The 18,208-nt window shown below is 44.9% G+C and overlaps 1 protein-coding gene across 1 annotated transcript in view; it reads left to right on the top strand.

Annotated features, from left to right (window-relative positions):
* The window catches only part of YEATS2 (YEATS domain containing 2), a gene marked incomplete at its 5' end in the record, with an annotated part of 37,492 nt that overhangs the window by 2,831 nt on the left and 16,453 nt on the right, over positions 1–18,208 (top strand). Inside the window, 10 exons of the mRNA XM_009872893.1 lie at positions 1,206–1,250; positions 2,245–2,431; positions 4,137–4,376; positions 6,258–6,416; positions 8,784–8,887; positions 11,980–12,087; positions 13,173–13,346; positions 14,868–15,126; positions 15,900–16,061; positions 17,484–17,596. Coding sequence (XP_009871195.1) covers positions 1,206–1,250; positions 2,245–2,431; positions 4,137–4,376; positions 6,258–6,416; positions 8,784–8,887; positions 11,980–12,087; positions 13,173–13,346; positions 14,868–15,126; positions 15,900–16,061; positions 17,484–17,596 — 1,551 coding nt within the window. The remainder of the gene's footprint in view (positions 1–1,205; positions 1,251–2,244; positions 2,432–4,136; positions 4,377–6,257; positions 6,417–8,783; positions 8,888–11,979; positions 12,088–13,172; positions 13,347–14,867; positions 15,127–15,899; positions 16,062–17,483; positions 17,597–18,208) is intronic.

Here is an 18,208-nt window from a genome sequence, read left to right as displayed (position 1 = left end):
TCCCTACAGTTTGAGTTTTTTATCGTGCTCTCACTGGCTTTACCTGCGCAGGGTGCTGCAGGATTGGTTTGTGCTGGTGATCTGTCCCCTCAGAACTGGCACGTGTCGGCTAGAGGTTATCTCTGTCGGCAGAGTGGGCAGGGAGGGGCTGCGATTCCCCATTCCTTGCTTCTTCCTTTTGAAGAGAGGTTTCTTTTTCAACTTATTCATCTGTCCTGTGAGACTCAATAGGATTTATCATATGCAACAGTCCTGGAAAACTAGGCCATTGCTCTTGTTTTCCTTTTAATTAGTAGTCCCTAGCGTTAGTGGAATTAAGTTCTGAGCTGTTTCTTGGAGCAGCATCATTAGTTTTATTTAAACTCTGCCTGCTTTAATGAACTTTGTGCTAATGTAGATACCTTGTTGCAGCCCCACATGCAGACAGGAGAGAAGTTTGGAAATGTTCCCCTGGAATCTAGAGCCATTTAATGCAGATGATGAGTAAAAATAAATTTGGAGTGATACAACTTGGGGACAAATTTGCAACGATAGGATGGATGCTGTGCAGTGAAAGATGCCCAGCCTACAGAAGAAAACCAGTCTGTGGCACGTTAGAACTCAAATCAGGAAACGTTTGCTGTTTACAGACTGAGCCTGTGGCTGCTGTGAGGTGATGGGAGTGAGCTGAGCCCTCCTTTGTGGCTGCCCCTCTGCTCCAGGCCACCATGAGCCTGTCAAACCCAGCTCCACTCTGTAGGTCTCTTAACAGATGCCTCCAGGATTTTCTGCCTCTTTATCAGCTCATACTCGGTGTGAAGAGTTATTTAATCAAAAATTATAGTGTAAATGTAGCCTTCATGCTGGTCATTTTAAATCTTGAGTTTTTTCTCATTATTATTTTCTTATATTAATGTCAGGAATAAAAAGACATTCCTTAAAGGCTCCTCTTAGACTGAAGTAATACTTGCCCAGCAGTCTCATTTCTTTCAGCATTTTTCCTCCTTTCTGCTCTAGTGTGGGCTTGGGGTCATGGTTGGCCTTTTTTCAGATGAGAGGGTACTTAACAAAGCACACAGATTTCTAATCTGTGGCCTTAAAAAATCGGATATTCTGCTGATCAACTTACATAGTTTCAGCTCCTTTCAGATAAATTGTATTGTAGATTCTAGCTACTACGTTGCTCTGCTCTTTTTAATACAAATATATTATATTGTCTTACCCAGCTGGACAGGACCTACACAGGCTTGCAAACACTTGGAGCCGAAACGGTGAGTCAGTGGATCATGGGATGGATGTTGTACTTTGATTCCCTTAAGGATGTTTAAAAAGAAAAAAAAAATACACAGGACTAAGCACAGTGTCAGACCCATTTGATTTTATGATTTCTGGAATGTAAATTCTTCTCTCTAGTTAAAAGAATTTCTTATGACACTCTGTCACTACTCATGACAACAGTCATTTTTTTCCCCTTTCTAGTTTAGGAGAGACTGTTTCTAGCTCTTCTTTCGTAACTTGTACTACAGTTTAAATTTTTATTTCTTCATGAACTTGCGGTACCACGTGTCTTCATTTACATTCCGATGTGCTGCAAATCTCATACATAAAGAATTTCACCTAAAGGGATCACCCAACAATTTGCTGAAATTTTGCAATGAATTAAGTATGTCTAAGTTTCTGCATCTGTCAGGATTCAGTATCTTCATGGAAAATGAGCTTTTAAAACTTAAAATAAACTGAAGGAATCAATAACTCATCGTTTTCTATATCCCTAAGTATTTTTTGTAGTATTTTCTCCTTGCTATACTGTAGTGAATGGAAATTTTTACAGTGAATTCACATTACTTCAGCCTTTCAGTCTGTGGAGGAAACATTAATGTGAGATGTCCACTGTGATTAAAGAACACTTTTGAAAAGTAGATCGTGTGGTGTGTTTCTCAAAGCCTTTTCAGAAGAGGCAAGCTGCAATTCTATGCCTATCCCTAAGGAGGTGGGCTGCCCTTTCCTTAGTGGGGTGCTTGGAGCTGGGCTCTGTATTCCTCCCAGTGCTCCCCAAGGACTGGACAGTGTGCTCTTGTACCAAGAGACTTTGAGCTCAAGTGCTGCTGGACCTCCAGGAGATATCCCTGAAATGAATGGAAATGTTATACAGAGACAAAGGGAGAGGTTTCTAGACATGAAAATACAAGGCAAATGCATAAAGACGTTTTATGTCTTTACCTAGCTGTCAAATATTGATGTGGTCCTTTCTCTTGTTTTGGGAAGGTGGTGGATGTGGAGCTACACAGGCATTCCCTTGGCGAGGAGTATCTCTTCTCCCAGTCCTCAGAGTCTGACCTTTCTGACGTTCCTGCATCGTTACCTCTGCCACTGAGCATCCCAGCACCAGTCAAAGCTTCTTCGCCGATTAAACAGTTGCGGGACTCCAGCCCAGACGCTTCTGTGGACAAAGGTAAAGAGAATAGGTGTGGGGGAAATTTGAGTTCTTGGAACTTCAACTTTCCTGGATACTACCTTTCAGTTCCTCTTGTGCTTTAAAAATTGCCAGTGCTCCCTGCTCCTTGTTCACCCCAGATGACCATTTCCTTGATGTACGCTGAAGTGTAGTTCAGAAATCGTTATGTTTCGTTTGGGGTTTTTTTTGATTGCCTTGATGTACGCTGAAGTGTAGTTCAGAAATTGTTATGTTTCGTTTGGGGTTTTTCTTGATTTGGAGTTTGTTAAGCGGGCTCTGTTTTGCTAAACACAATGAATACGGAGCTTTATGCAGCAGATGCGTTTGGAAACCAGGTTGTTGAATAACGCCTGTAGTTTGTTCTTGGCAGACTATTTTCAGGAGGTTTTTGGTGGTTTTTTTGGTTCTGAATATTTTGGGGACTGTGTATACATTTAAGAAATTGGTCTAGTGCTGTGTTCAGTTACACGTTGGTGCTTAACGTGAGTTGACTGCGAGAGAATGAAAATCACTGCGTAATTGTGGTGTTGAAAATAGTGAAAAAGCCATAGGGTGCATTTATCTGAGGGGTGGCGTCTGTGCAAGTCACGGCCCCATTCTCAGCTTCCCCTGTAAGATCAGGAAACACAGTGGGGCAGCAGTTGATGCCTTAGGATGGTTTGAATTGCCTGAAACAAGCTAGCGCAGGCCCCTTGGGCACGCTGTTGCGATTTTTGTTTGCATGAAGCAGGAAAAACTGTGCCTTTGTTAGCATTTAGCTTTATTTTGTGAAATACACCGTCTCAAGGCTTATGGGACAGACCTTGGTTAACTGGGCCGAGAAACAAGGTTGTCTCTTACGCATTTTTAGTGTGAGAAGCTTGCCGGAAACAGCAAATTGCTATTTGAAAATACAATTGTGTGCAAGATGATCCAGTGCCTTTCTTGATTTATCCTGACTCTCCTGTGCTCAAGGAATGGCTTTAAGTGGTGTGCTGCGTGGTGCATTTTCTGCTAGGTGCCGTGATGCTGCTGGCGGTGCCCTGGCTCAGCAAGAGCAACGCCAACTGTTTAAATGCCGTGCTTCCTTGTGGCCAAAAAAGGAGAAACGCAACCAGATTTTAAATGCACAGGCTTTTTATTCAAACAGGAAGATATGCAGCACCTTTCAGTGAGCAGTGCTACAGCTAATGGGAAGGAAATAAACCTGCCTCCTTCTTACCCTGACAGGCAGTGGCTTCTCTCATCAGCTGCAGGGTAATTGATCTCCTTCTGCATCACATAAGGTGGATTCCTTCACCCAGGTCAAAAGGCAGTAAGTGGTCTCGAAAAATGTGCTGCGAGATTCTCTGCCAAGGAGATCCAGCCTTAATCCTGTGGATCCCTAACCAAGGACACTTGAAACTACTAGCAGCTTTTGATCCAAGAAAACGTTTTCGTTCCAAGAAAACGTGTCAGAAGTGGCTGAACTCCTGCCACAGCTGAACAGGCTGCACACGGCAGCATTTTATTCTTCTGCTCAGAGCCCAGTCCAGCAGGCTTGCACAGGAGGAGCCCCCCTACCCCACTTTCTCCTCATTCAGTGCTGCGCACCAGCTGCTTTTCCTTCCCCCTTTGAGAACATGTTTATCGTACCTGAGTTTTGTTTGTGTAGAGAAGCGCAATAAGGAAGTAGATGTCTCGGCCTAAGAACTATTTCTCTTCTTTTCCCTGTTTTAATCAGGATTCCCTGGGAATGCTGAAACCGAAAGACATGCCACGTTTTATTCCCTACCATCTTCGATAGAGCGGACTCCCACCAAGTTAGCCACACAGAAAGTTGCCTTTGGCTCTCATGGAAATTCAGCCTTTCAACCCATTGCAGCTAGCTGTAAAATAGTGCCTCAAGGTCAGAGTCCGAGCCCCGCAGAGTCACCAGGAAAATCCTTCCAGCCTATCACCATGAGTTGCAAGATTGTATCAGGTGAATCTTAGTTTACTTATCCCAGTGCTTCAGCCTGGAAAACAGGAGAGTGAAGCATTTGGGCTTGTTTTGTGTCCTTTCCTTCCACTCTTTGAACATCTGGGCGGTAGGAGACTCGAAGGAGCTAAACACACTTCTTACTGTTCCAAGGAAAAGCAATACAGGCAGGGAATGCTTCACATCAGATCAAAGGCAGGATGAGAGCTCTTCTCTACCTGTTCTTGAATGCTTTTAAGTCTGAAAAAATTAGTCTTTGACTGAACTGTTACCCACAGAAAGGCCCAGGCAAGGTCACATCTTCCATGTGGGTGTTGGTATGTGGGAAGAAGGCATTCTTCTCCCTCCAGCTTTGAGACAGCAGGGATGGATTAAGAAGAAATTTTTTTGTGTGATTATTGGGCAGATAATTAGATTCAACCTTGTAGACTCAAATGGTCCCTCTTGTAGTTGTGATATCTCTTCAGATGGAACAGCTTTGGTCTTCCTCTTCCAAAAGTCTGCCCTCTGTTGGGTTACATTGCCAGCTGACTGCAGGGAGCAATGTGATGCTCTTTGGGTAGCTTGCAAACCAAACACGGTCAAGGTGCCGTTTACTCATTTCACTTATGGTCCCTTCCCTGCCTGGGCATGATACCATCCACTGGATGAGGTTTTACATGAGAAAGTTGTGATGTGCAGCTCACCATGTCACGTGTTGTGAAGCTGAAAGAGGATCTGTTACATCCCTTTGTTTTCTAATGTACAGGGTAGAGAGGAAAAAGCACCAGCTAGCAATCAGGATGTGTGATTTCTGATGATCTGCTCCTACAAAATTTTCCTCAAGTGTATCTGGTTTGTTGGGGTTTTATTTTAAATTTCAATATTGTTCCTTGATATCTTAAAACTGTACTTAGGCTGATTTATGTTTGAACCTATGATAAGTGCTTTCCTTATAAGCTCTTCTCTTGATCTTGGTTTCCTAAGAAAACTTCCTAGAAAGCCAGAATTACGGGGGCCATCCTATCTTTCTTGAAATCCTTGGACTATTCTCTGTCGATCTTTGCTATTTGTTTTCCCTGCTAAATATTTTTCCAAGGTTCTGCTGTCTGCCAAGAAGTGTGGCCCCTTTCAGATTTCAAAAGCAGTTTATAAGACATGTTGATGTTATCTGATCAACATTTATGTTTCACTTTAATTCAGTCACTGCCAAGAAAGCATATTAACAGGCAGCTGAAGCTTACTGTGCTTGCCACTGTCTATTTTCTCTGATCACTTCCTTGCCTGTCCTTTTCTCTGCATTTCTTGTTTACCCCCTCATGCAACTTCTTTCTTCTCTAGTTTTTCTCTCTCACGGCCTGATTACCCAGAAGTTGCACATTTTGCAGTTTGCTTTCAAGGGCTTCTGCTGTAATGAGGCAGTGAAGAGACAAGGGCGTCCGTGCCTGTCTGATGGGTGCTGGGTCGCGCAGCCTCGCGACATGAACTGCTCGGTTCCTGGCCCTGAGTGCCTCTGCCGTGGGCTTCGAAAGGGAAAGTAAGCGCCCATCGAGGAGCTCAGCTCTCTTTCTTCATCTCCATGGGTGCACTGGTCTTTGCAGTCAGAATGATTTAGGTAACGTCCCTCAGGATTCAGGGATAGAGCAGATGGCTTCTCAATGTCCCTTTGAACCCTGTGTGTCCTGGTAGGCAGACAGTGTCCAGAGTAGGTATGAGCCATAGTGCTTTATATGCCTTTTCCTTTCCTTCTGCCTCCTCTTTCCTTTTCCAAGTCCTGTGATTTCACTCAGGCTGGGAAGTGCATCCACAAAACATGTTCCTTCACTAAAAAAAGTACTACTTTTGTTGTATTTTTATGTTCTTACGACATTTACAAGATAGAAGCATTGGACTTTTTTTCTTAAGGTTCTCCAATATCGACCCCTAGTCCATCTCCGCTACCTCGTACCCCAACCTCCACTCCGGTGCACATGAAGCAAGGCTCTGCTAGTTCAGTCATTAATAATCCGTATATTATTGTGGACAAGCCTGGACAGATGGTTGGAGCAGCAGCCACAAGCACAGGTGTGTAGTGGGATCACAGAAGGCAGTGGCTTAGTCTTACCCGTTGGGTTTTATTCTCCCTTTAAAACGATTAGTGTAATGACGGTCTTTCAGTCTGCGAAGATGGAAGAGAGAGGTATTACTGGTTTGCACAGCTGACCTGTGTGACATGGGTACGGGCGTCTCGGACTTCAGCGTAACTTCTTTTAGGAAACGGCGCATGGCGTAAGGCTGAACTGAATTCACAGATACCCCTTCAAAGAGGAAAGGGGAAAAAGTCTTTTAGACTGGGATGCGCAGAGATGGTTGGGTGAGAGCTGTACTGCAGATACGGGCAAAAAGCACGGGCACTTTGCGGTGACTCGCAGGGCAGCCTTAGGTCCTGGCATAGGATGCTCTAGATGTGTCAGAATACATAGACCCAGTTTACGAGGAGAGCAGGCCTGCTGGTTTTGTTACTGGTCTCGACTGCTAGCTGGTCCGATTCCAGCCGGTTTGGATTCCTCTAACTGTATTCCCTCGGTGTTTCAGTGGCTGGATAAGCCTGGGGTCATGGGGGAGGGCTAAACTTGAGGAGATGGGTGATGGGTATGGGAGTCAGTTGGAAATCTCTGCGTTGGAGGAAAGGTCACTCAAAAGTCACTCACTGTGATTTGTGGCTGAGAGCCGCTGTCTGTTTAAAAGCACTTGTTTGTGTATGTGAGTGCTTGCCGGCACCTCCGAAGGATGCTCGGAGCCGTGCTGAGCAGTGAAGTGCAGCATCCATGTAACACGCAAACCATTTGTCCTGCGTGGTTGGAAAGTGCAAAAATTCTTCACTTAGTAACGGTTCCTCCTTTTGTCTGAGGGAACACAGCTGTCACGTTCATTTTAACTTCACCACAGAGGGAATTGGTAGGGGGAGCGTAGTCATAGCTGAATTTTAAGTGTGTTTTGGAGCTTTTTTGGTAACACTGAGGCTGTTTCACCAACAGGGCTTTTTTTGGCTGATTGGGGGCTTTCTTTATTTCTTTTCTGTTTCTTCTTCACCTCCAGCCTGACTGTCTACTCTGCATATGTGGTTTATCGTAACTTGGGTAGCTTTTGTGTTCTGGTAGAGGTTTGTACATGGGGGATAGGATCTGTAGATGCACCAGATGGTCTGGACGTAAAAGCCTTAAGGCCACTAAAAGTGCAATTTCCCACCACATTAGCATGATCTAAGTACAGACTGGCCTGCAAGAATCTGCCTGCTGCCTCTCCCTCCCCTGCACTCCTGCCTCTTCCCCCGTACCCTGCATGAGTCGAGTCGGAGTGGATCAGTGGCAGAGCAGAAAACTAACGGCCTCCCCGCCCAAACCCAGCTTGGTTGTCGGATGTCACCTCTAAAACACACCCTGTGTGAGAGAGCGAGAGGGACCATGGAGCTGGCCTTTTGGCTGGGTTGAGCACAGTGTGGTACTACAGCCAAAGTCACTGGGACGTTTTTGATAAGACTGCAGGTCATATTTTAAATGACAGGTGAGGTCTATGAGGATCAGAGGATGCTGATGAAAGCCAGCCTTCCCAAGTCCCTTTATTTTGAGAGATGGCTGCTCATTTACTTAAATTTAAGTGCAGGTTGTAGTACAACCGTATGAGAGACTGTTGCTGTGTTTTCATATGTGTAATCCATGGGTTTGGCGTCTCTTGAAGAAACGAAACTACCAAACCAACCTAAGAGCAGTAGCAAAGCTGCTGCTGATGGGTGCTGTGTACACACTCTGCTAACACAGAGTAAGTTTCCCACTGAAACCTGTCCATCTTGGGGGTCAGGACTGTCCCCTGGCACATGTGTCCATGTTATTTTTGCAAGAGCAGTCTTCCACAAAGGACCCCATGTCTTCTTTCCTTATCTCTTCTTCCTTCCCTCTCTCTTCTCTCTGTCCCTCTTGTTATTCCTCACTTTATCTCCCTCCTTTTCTGGCCTTCCTTTTCCTTCCCACTCCAGCCTCCTCCAAGCCCTCCACCGTGCCAGGGGTTGAGGCTAGTCCAGGTTCAGCGGGCTTCTGGGCAGTGAAGGACATTACATCTGTAGCAGCAATTTCTGACCAGCAGCTCATTTACTGTCCTAATTTCACATATTTGCACCTGTAGCCGATATCCTCAGTCGCCCAAGAAGGTGCCTGAGCACTTGCAGGCAGCAAATGGAGCTCTGGGTGGAGAGTACTTTCCCTGAGGCGTGGATTCTGCGGATGGAAATTCGGTAGCCGATTTGTTGTGTGCCCGTGCCAGCTCCCACTGACGTACCTCATGGAGAATACGGAGTTGAAATGAAATGCCATGTTTCCTGTTAGAAGAGGTTTCATGTGTTCCTTGGCTCTGCTCTCCAGCCCTCACCTGACATCTGCTTTATTTCCCGAAACGCAGGGAGCCCAACCAGCAAACTGAGCAGCGTTTGTCAGACCTCTCATGGAACTGGATCTCCTGTATCGAAGACTCATGGGACCAGCTTTGTCACCTCAGCTGTCAAGGTAATGTTCTTATTAGGTGCGTGCTTTCTGTATAAAATCCATCTTCCTATTAAATAGGACTTTTTGATATTATAAATCGTGCAGTTTGGGCGAGTTGTTTGGGTTGTCATTGTTCCAGGAGCCAATTTAGAATTTAAGTGATTCATAAAATTTATTAAATTTAGCAAGCAGCTGAGTAAGCAAAACAGCGCTGGGCAGCGGGGAGCAGCTCTCACCAAGGAGTGCTCATACCACAGCTGCACCCGTGCACGGGCAGATCCCTTGGTTATATGCAAAGAAAGTTACATATTCATTAGATGATTATAATATTCATGAGCTATTCAAAAAGGGCGCTCAGTTCCGGTGGTCGGCTGCTCCTCCTCTTGACACCTGCGCAGTGCCTCCTGGTGGTCTTGGGCAGGGGTCTTCAGGGATGAAGGCCGTAGGTCTTCCTCACGATGAACTTTTACCTTGGTTCAAAAACTAGTTGCTCTCAGCACATTTCGTAAGATATCTTTGTCCTCGAATTCCACAGGGGCCTTTCATCACCAGATGGTCCTTGTTAGATACCTTTATCACTAGGTTCTTGTCAATTATTCTTGTTTTTATATACTCTTACAGTCAATCCATCCTGGTAGCCTTTGTTCTTTTTGCAGCTGGTGCTAGACAGCTCCCCCTGTGTACAAGCCTGACCTTGGTGCCGGGGAAGACTACGTTTGCTTAACAGGATATTGCAGCCTAAACAACTTCATTTCTAGCACAGCATAAAATTTGATTAACAAATTCTACATGCCTTCTATTACAGTCATTTCATTTGAAGGTTTACCGTGTCTGACATATGGAGCCATACGAGAACGTGGTGGTTATACAAGATGGTTGTGTCGCTTCGTGCCACTCCAATTAGACTTGCCTCCACCTGTGCTGAAGGCACTGCTCTTTTGCTTTTCTACAAGGCAATCCAGGGAGGGCATAGCTCTCAGTGTCCTGTCTTCCAAAAAAGCTCTTCTGTAGCTGACTTTGATCTTCTTCATTTTATTAGTGACGGTATGTGATTAAAGTAGAGGTGCCTACCTCAGAACCTTCGCTCTTCATTATTTTTGCACAGCAGTTGCTCCTAGCAACCTCAGAAAAAGCTTATTTAGTGGTTTTACAACTGTGTGTGTCTAGAAAAATGTTTGTGTAAACAGTGGAGTAACCAAATGTGTAAACAAACAGTGATAAATACGGTTTATGCTTGTGATCTGCAAAGCCCAAAAGGTACAGAGCTGAACCATCTCACATAAAATCTCTCCCACATCTTGTGCTAGGAGGGATATTTCTGTCAGGGAAGTGGCGTCAGCGAGGCTCTTTCTGAAAGCAGCTGGTGGGTGTGCTGCTGAAAACAGGAGTGTTTCCCTGTCTCCAAATCACAAGAACATTAATGCAGGGTATGGTGGGGAGGAAGGCTTGCCAGTCAGCCTGCAGAGAGCTAATCACTTCACATTTGGAACTGAAATGCTTCCTGTCTGTTAGGGGGGAAAAAAATGCTGAAGATGGCTGTCTGAAGCAGTTAGTTTGGAGTAGCGTTTTAAGTGTCAGGTGTGCAGCTAGCTATTCAGCTTTTAAAAGCCTGTCTGCTCAAATGGATTTCACTTAACTCTGCTGAAAACCGTTAGTCTTTTCCTTCTCGCTGATTTGGGACAGCTCTTTCTGAAAAGTCATTAGGAGTAGTTGAATTATGTATTTCCAGGGTAAAGGATATTTTAAAATATATATATAAATCAGCTCTGAAAACAGAATGTATTCTGATTTGTGAATTCTGGTTGGAGGAAAAGCTGTAACTTTATGGTTTCTTAAAAGAGGGGGTGTCTGCTATTTCAGTATGATGTTACAGATTGTGCTTAACTTGTTCATCTCTTCACTGTGTGCCAGTTTTTTCTGTGTTTTTTTAATGACAAGGCTGCGTTTCTTCAGCCGCTTAAAAATGACCGATACGCAGGCTGCCGTTGAGAGAACTGGTTATACCTCTCGCCTTGTCTTCACACCTCCCCCTGGTTACTGCCAGATGATGCAGCGATGTGGTAAACCAGAGCAGACAACCAGTCTGGTTGAAAGCTGATCTGTTTTCAGCCCTGTGTGTGAGTACAAGGAAGAAGGACTGTTAGGTTGGAGTCTGAGGGCTTGCTGGTTTTGATCCAACCCCAAGGAAAAGCCAAGGGGTTGTGAAACGGTGGCTTTGGAGTTCATGGTGGTGGTGAAAGAGTAAAGTTATTTTACTTAAATAAAACAGAACCTTCCTCAAACGCATTTGAATTGCCTACCAGCCTCAGATCCAGAAATGCCAGGTGCATGATTTTACAGATGTGGAAATGTTTTTTACTTCATTTAGTTATGTAACCTCACTGTTGCTGCCAAATGTTCTGTCTTGAAAGACTGTGTGCTATCACATCTTGCTAGTCACAGGAGAGCAAAAATTCATCTGAGAGAATTTTACTTGCAGACTTAAACTGAATGTTGGTTTGTGGTTTTTCTCCTCTGTAACTTGTTTCTTCTTAGCTTGCCTTCTGTCTCTGAGATTGTGTATAGAATCAGGGAATGGTTGTGACTGGCAGGGACCTCTGGAGTATCTCCAAGGCTGGAGAGTCCGTTAAATCCATTAAACCATTAATTAAGTAATTAAAAGTTCTCTGATTAAACAGAATTCAGATTTTTCAGTTTGTGCCTGTGCACTCTTGCCCTTTCATTGCATACTACTGAGTGTTGTCTGGCTTGATCTTCTTTACACCTTCCCATCAGGTGTTCATATGCCTTGATAAGTTTTCCCCCTCAGCCTACTTGAATTTTACAGCTCTCAAATGCTTTGTATAAAAAACTGGTCAGGGAACCTAGGTCGATTTATTTCACCTGTGTATGATACTGTAAGAAGCAGTGACTGCTGTTCAAGATGTAACTTTTGTAAGTTTTATTACGTTGCGCTCCCTTTTAGTTAAGTGTTGTCTGATTTTGGAAAGGTCTTACTTGTACAGGTAACTTGGCCGCCTCAGATGGTCTGTGCTACCCTTTTAGCAGTCACTCATTTTATTTCCTGTGTTGGATATTTCACCTGTATTGTCGCTGTGTCTTCCTATTCACAGCAGGAGGATTCTCTGTTTGCCACCATGCCACCCCTTTGTCCCATTGGGAGTCATTCCAAGGTGCAGAGCCCCAAATCGGTCACTGGAGGACTTGGAGCTTTTACAAAGGTATTTATTCCTTGTGGCTTTTGTGGTAGGACAAGGAGCCCAATAGTGACATTTCATGCTGGCTTCTGCCACAAACTGTGTAACTTCCAGTGCATGTAAAACTCTTACTGGAACCAGCGTGTTTTGTTGCCAAGGGCTCTGTAACACCTCTCAAAAATGTATCTTGTTTTTTTTTCTTTCCCTGTGGCTCTACTGTACCTATGATTTTTCTTTTCATGTCCTCTTTCATCCTTTCTTGTTCTCCTTTGAATCACTGTTGTATTGAGGCTGATGTTTTTAAAGCTATTTTTAGTGGGATGCAGTAAAACTAGACTGCAGTGGATCTGTCAGAAGCTTCTTAAAAGACGATGTAGTGATCTCTGAATCTCAGATGTTGACACTACTGAGTACATTTCTTTAAATGTTACTACCCAGAATTTAAAGTGGTTTCTGGCAATATTACGTGATCTAAGTAAAGAGCGGAAGAATGCTTCCTACCAGTTGCAATACCCAAAGCAATCTAATGTAGAAAAAAAAGCCACCAGCCTTTCTCGGGTCTTTGCTCCTAGGGGTTAGATTTAGAGCCTGTTCTGGAGAAACATAAAACATATGCACAAGAGAATAATATCAGCTACAATAATTTACAGTATCTATAGCTGTAGTACTGGTCCTAATTTTGCAGGGTAGAAAAAAAAAAGCAATTGAGGTTTCCGACATCGTCTGAGAGGAAGGCACTTAGTAGTTTGAAACCTTAAAATGTTGTGGCTCTGTGCTGAGGTGCGGGGCCTGAAGAAGTCGGGTCTTGCCAAGTCCAGTGTTAGTGTGACTTGTAGCCGTGATACTACTCTCTGTGATTCTGTAATTTCTGTGAGCACCTCTCAAATGTGGAATGCTTTGTAAACACAGACACCTCGCCACTCCCCACTTGAGCGTTGAGAGTCACCCTCATCTTGGCACTGGGTTAGGGAGTCCAGCTGATGGCAGGAGCCACGTCTGCGACTGTTGACTGTTGCCTGCCTTTTCCTGCGGGCAGCCTGTTTTAAAAATGATCCACAGTGATTTAAGGAATTTGCTTTTCATTCTTATTATTTCTTCCTATTTAAAAGGTGATAATAAAGCAGGAGCCAGGAGAGCTGCCCCAGCAACCCCAGCTACCGGCGACAGGGACAGCCACGCAGACCTCTGTGCAGCAGTATGTCACCGTCAAAGGGAGCCACATGTTAGCCTTGTCACCACAGAAGCCGATCGTGAGCACAGGCGAGGGGACGGTGCAGTCAAAGGTAGGAGGCGCTTGAGCATCTTCGGTGTGGTGTGGTTTTATCACAACACTTTGTGCTTCTCTCAGAGATGTAGGATTGCTTCTGTCTCAAACGTAGGCAGCAGCACCGCGGTTTGCTGGTTTCCCCGTGTGCTCAGAGTGGTTCATATCATGCTCACCTGTACTCTTTGAGAACGTGCACAGGCAATATTGCATTTTGTTCTGTACAGGGAACATCTCCTGCTCCTGTCTAACCCGTTGCAGCAGTGGAGTGGGGGGTGGTTTGGAACTGGAGCCTGTCAGCTCGGAAAGTCAAGCCGGAAGGTCGACCCAGCTGGCCTCGTCAGATCTTGGGGAAGCTCGTCCAGGTCTTTCTGTAAGAGGAGGCAGCTTCTTTCCTTGGACTGCCGACCTGCAACGGGAGAGACGAGGACAAACAGGGAGTGGGGTGGAGGCAGAGCCCGAAGCAGCGTTAGGTGGAAGCAGTCCTGCTTGAGTGGCAATGCAGGTGTTTTGCTGGAACCTGGGCCGCTGCAGTGCTGCCATGACAGGAGTGGCTTCTGAGCTCCTGAGAAGGCACGTTACCAGTGCAGTGACGAGATGAGAAAATGTCAGAAATTGTGTCTGTTCTTGCCTGTTTCCATTGTGGGTGGAGTCAAAGCATGTGCCAAGCATAAGAGACTACAGACGGAGCTTTCACTTTTGCATAAGTAAATATATATTTATGCTGAAAGTTGGAAAGGGACTTTTTACAAGGGCATGTAGGGATAGGACAAGGGGTCATGGCTTTAAACTGAAAGAGGGTAGATTTAGATAAGATGTAAAGAAGAAAGATGTAAAGAAGAGATTCTTTTCTGTGCGGGTGGTGAGGCGCTGGCACAGGTTGCCCCGAGAAGCTGTGACAGCCCCTCCCTGGCAGTGTCCGAGGCCAGGCTGGACGGAGCTTGGAGCAACCTGGTCAGGTGGGAGGTGTCCCTGCCCACGGCCGGGAGGTTGGACTGGGTGATCTTTAAGGCCCCTTCCAACCCAAACCATTTTATGTTTTACACATTCATCATCTTTTTTTACTGCCTTATTTACCTGTTTGAGCAGGTATGCAAACTCATTTTTCCCTGCAGTTATTGTCAACACATGAAATTAAAGCACTTTGTGGATTCTCCTTTAAGACCGTAGTTTTCCCAGGGAGTCTGCTCACATGAATGTGTTAAAACTAAATTTCTGGATCTCTGTGCTTTGCCAAGGCAAGCTTTATCTTCAGCTGGAATTAAGCCATTGCTTATATATAAGAAAAAAATTAATGGAAGTGCCCTGTAATTTGAATGTACTTAATCTTTTGTGGGTGCTCTGAAATCGTAACAGTTTATCTTTTTACTTGGGATTGGCCTTTTGCCAATTTAATTTTGTTTCTGAGTGAATAGCTTTTATACATGACTAGACATGTATAAAGTGTCCTGAAATGCCTAGAGATGGACATAGCGTAGCAGCTAGAACTCGCACGATTGCCCTTGCCAGCAGCACATCGTTCAATACTTATTTGTTGCAGGTTGTTGGTGTTCCAGTTGGTTCTGCTTTGCAGTCGACAGTGAAACAAGCAGTGGCTATAAGTGGTGGCCAGATACTTGTGGCAAAATCTAGCTCTTCGGTAGCAAAGGCGGTTGGCCCGAAGCAGGTTGTGACTCAAGGTGTAGCCAAAGCCATCGTGAGTGGAGGCGGAGGGACAATTGTTGCTCAGCCTGTGCAGACTATAACGAAGGCGCAAGTTTCTTCCACGGGTGCTCAGAAAAGTACATCTCAAGGCTCAGGTAGAGTAATTTCACACCTTGTTCATAGTTCACGGTGGGTAGGCTGTGAGGATCTATAATAGCTTCTTCAACTGCAAAATAACTATGTGTGATTGAGAAACTTCAAAAAGACTAGAGAAGCCTGTAGGGAAGTTGAGGCTGACTGAGATAAGGAGTAAAGAAGACGTTAACTTACTGTCTGTAAGGGGGAAGAGGGAGTACAAGTACGTTTCCAACATGCAGCGTTCTGTGAGCAGCGCTCGGGCAGACACGCTGGGCAGTGAGCTGGAGACCTCATAGACTTTCATGGAGCCAGGTCTCACGTTTTGGCCCAATATTGTGGTCCTTGGATGCTCAAAGGGCTCCACATAAATCCAACCAACAAGAGCCAAACTGTCCTTCTTGCATCTTCACGCCTTCCCCTGTGTTGTATGGGCAGAAGCACCCTGCTGGCTTTTCTGCACACAGCTGGCTTTAGCCGAGCGTGTTCGCTCAGACTCTGGACAGTTTGAAAGGTGTTGTGTGGCCTCTGGATTGGGGTAAGCCCCATGACGGCGCTGCTTTGGCCTGCAGCCGTACTGCATGCAGAGAGATTTTATTTTATTTTTTTCTCAGAGCTATTAAAAAATGTTTCTGTGCATCACTGGTGGAGTTAATCTGCAGTTAGGCCAGCTCAGTGTGGATTATCAAAGGCTAGCTGCATGTCACTCCTGGTACTTCCATCCTGCGCACATTTTAATGCATGCTCCTTTATGCAGGCAGTAGTTTTATTTCTTTTTATTCTTTCTTTCCAGTGATGGCTACGTTGCAGTTACCAGCCACCAACCTTGCAAACTTGGCAAACTTACCACCAGGCACCAAACTGTACCTCACCACCAACAGCAAGAATCCTTCTGGGAAAGGAAAACTGCTTCTGATACCCCAAGGAGCCATACTGCGAGCCACAAATAATGCTAGTTAGTCTTGCAGGGAAATCTATTGAGTTAAATAATGTAATCACTGCATAATTAATGTTTGGCATTTTTGCTGTAAAGCATCCTGGTGCTGTGAAAGTCAAAAATGGGATGGAGTTTCTTTGTTTACGACGGCACTTGGTGCTTTTTCAAGACTGAGACCGCACAAGTGTATTCTGGTTTAGATGAAACTGCTTTTCCTGCAGTACTCTCAGTGTCTTTCTGTGCTGAAAGCAGACTGTAATAGATTTTCCTCACAGTTCAGCAGAGTTGTCTTTAACTCTTCCTTGTAATTTGTAGGAAGACACCCCAGAGAAACTAGAGACGTAGAAGGACAAGATGCTTTATCTGGAATGAGGGAACTTAGTTGTTCTGAATATTGGTATAGTGTGTGGTCCCAAGCTGTTGAGACCACCAGAAACATTTTTTTGTTAATGGGCTTGTGAATCAAACTTGCTGTGAAACACCTGGAGAGTAACATTGCTGAAAGAGTTCCTATGGGTGATGCTTTGTTTATTGAGTGCTGTTGTAGGGAAAGAAACTACAGGTTTTGGACTATGTAGATGAAGAGTTTTGTCATGAGCCTTCTTCAGAGTGCTCCATTTGTGGTGGGAGGTTGGCATGGGAAATGGATTGGTTGTAAACTTTTTGATCGTAGTTCTTATACGGGGAGTGAGGAAGAGGAATTATTCAGTTTAGTATATAAGGCTGTAAATAGTAGCAACATAGCAACAGAGTACATGTCACTGAAGAAGTAGATTCTCTTGCTGGAGGTATTTTTTGGGCTGCAGAACTTGCTTGAGATTTAGAGAGCCAGCTGGGACAGTCCAACTTTGACAAGGAAGTAATCTCAGAGAGCAAATACTTGTAAGTTTTATGACAGAGCCATAAATATATTTTTACCCTTGTTTCTTGATGAGAGACTGCAAAAAAGTCAGGCTGTTCCTTTTGAAGGCAGAGCAATATCAAAGTGTCACTGCAAATTACCGCTGCTTGGTATCTGAGATCTAATACTGTGCTAGGAAAATTGCATTGGAACGGGCAACAAAAGTAAAATTAAGAAGCCAGTGGGATTCAAGAGTGTTTCTAGGGATTTTACTGCACAAGCATAGCCTGCAAAAGACTGATAAAAAGACTATTCATCTGCTGGACAGCATTTTCTTTTGATAGAAGATTCAAAACAGCCTGAAATGAGCTTTGCCTGCCCACCAGTCTTTATTTCCCTCATAGCTCCTTTGGTTCATGGTGTTTCTTGAGCTACAAGAGAGCACGGCAGCACATCTGATCCGTGCTCTGCTGGGTTATAATGTTTATTCAGCTGCAAAAAGTGGCAGCAAATGTTTTGCAAAGTCTTTTCAATTATTTGTGTATATAACATGGCAGTGTTTGGTAACCGAAGGGTCAAGCCTTTTCTTCTGGTTACAGGTCTCCAGTCTGGTTCTTCTACGAATAGTGGAGGAGGAGGAACCCAAAGCACAAGCAATAACTTGTCCCAGCACCTCACCTATACATCCTACATCCTGAAGCAAACGCCCCAGGTCAGTGGCAAAAGCCTCTTGGTTGAAGCATATTGACATTTCGGGCTGCAGTGGTGTTAGGAGGATCCCCTGTGGTTCCGTAGTACACAAAACACTCTTGGACTATGGGGTCTAGATCCTCTCTTAACAACCTCTGCCAGGCACCTGCTTTACCACTTGCTGCTGCTATTGGCACGTCTGCCCCTCACCTCCCCTTGCAGGGTCGTCCCCTGGTAGCTCTGTGCAGGCTGAGAAAGCAGCACTGAGTAAGGCCAGGGTAAGCAGTGGGTAGAGAAGAGACAGTGTCATCAGGTGCCTGGTGGCAGGGTTGCCAAAACAAGAGAGGTGATACCATGGAGGTGATGCTGGAAGAGCCTTGTTACACAGTAGGATGTGTAAGCATAGGAGGAAAACTCGAAAAATGGGAGGGTAAAGGAGACTTACTGGAGTGAAACAGTAAGGCTGAGTAAGAAAAGAATGAGGGAACAGGAGATTATGTGAAGGGATCCGTGTGTGACAGAGGGTGTATGAAGCCTGCGAAGGGCAGCAACTGAGCGCTGAGGTGAAGCGGGAAGGGTGGCGAGGTCTCAGGCGTAGGTTGTCAGAGTGCACGCCTCCAGTTGTCGCTGTGGT

Source organism: Apaloderma vittatum, unplaced genomic scaffold (assembly GCF_000703405.1).
Source record: "Apaloderma vittatum isolate BGI_N311 unplaced genomic scaffold, ASM70340v1 scaffold1257, whole genome shotgun sequence".
Lineage (NCBI taxonomy): Eukaryota > Metazoa > Chordata > Aves > Trogoniformes > Trogonidae > Apaloderma > Apaloderma vittatum.
This window is presented reverse-complemented; position numbering and strand designations above follow the sequence as displayed.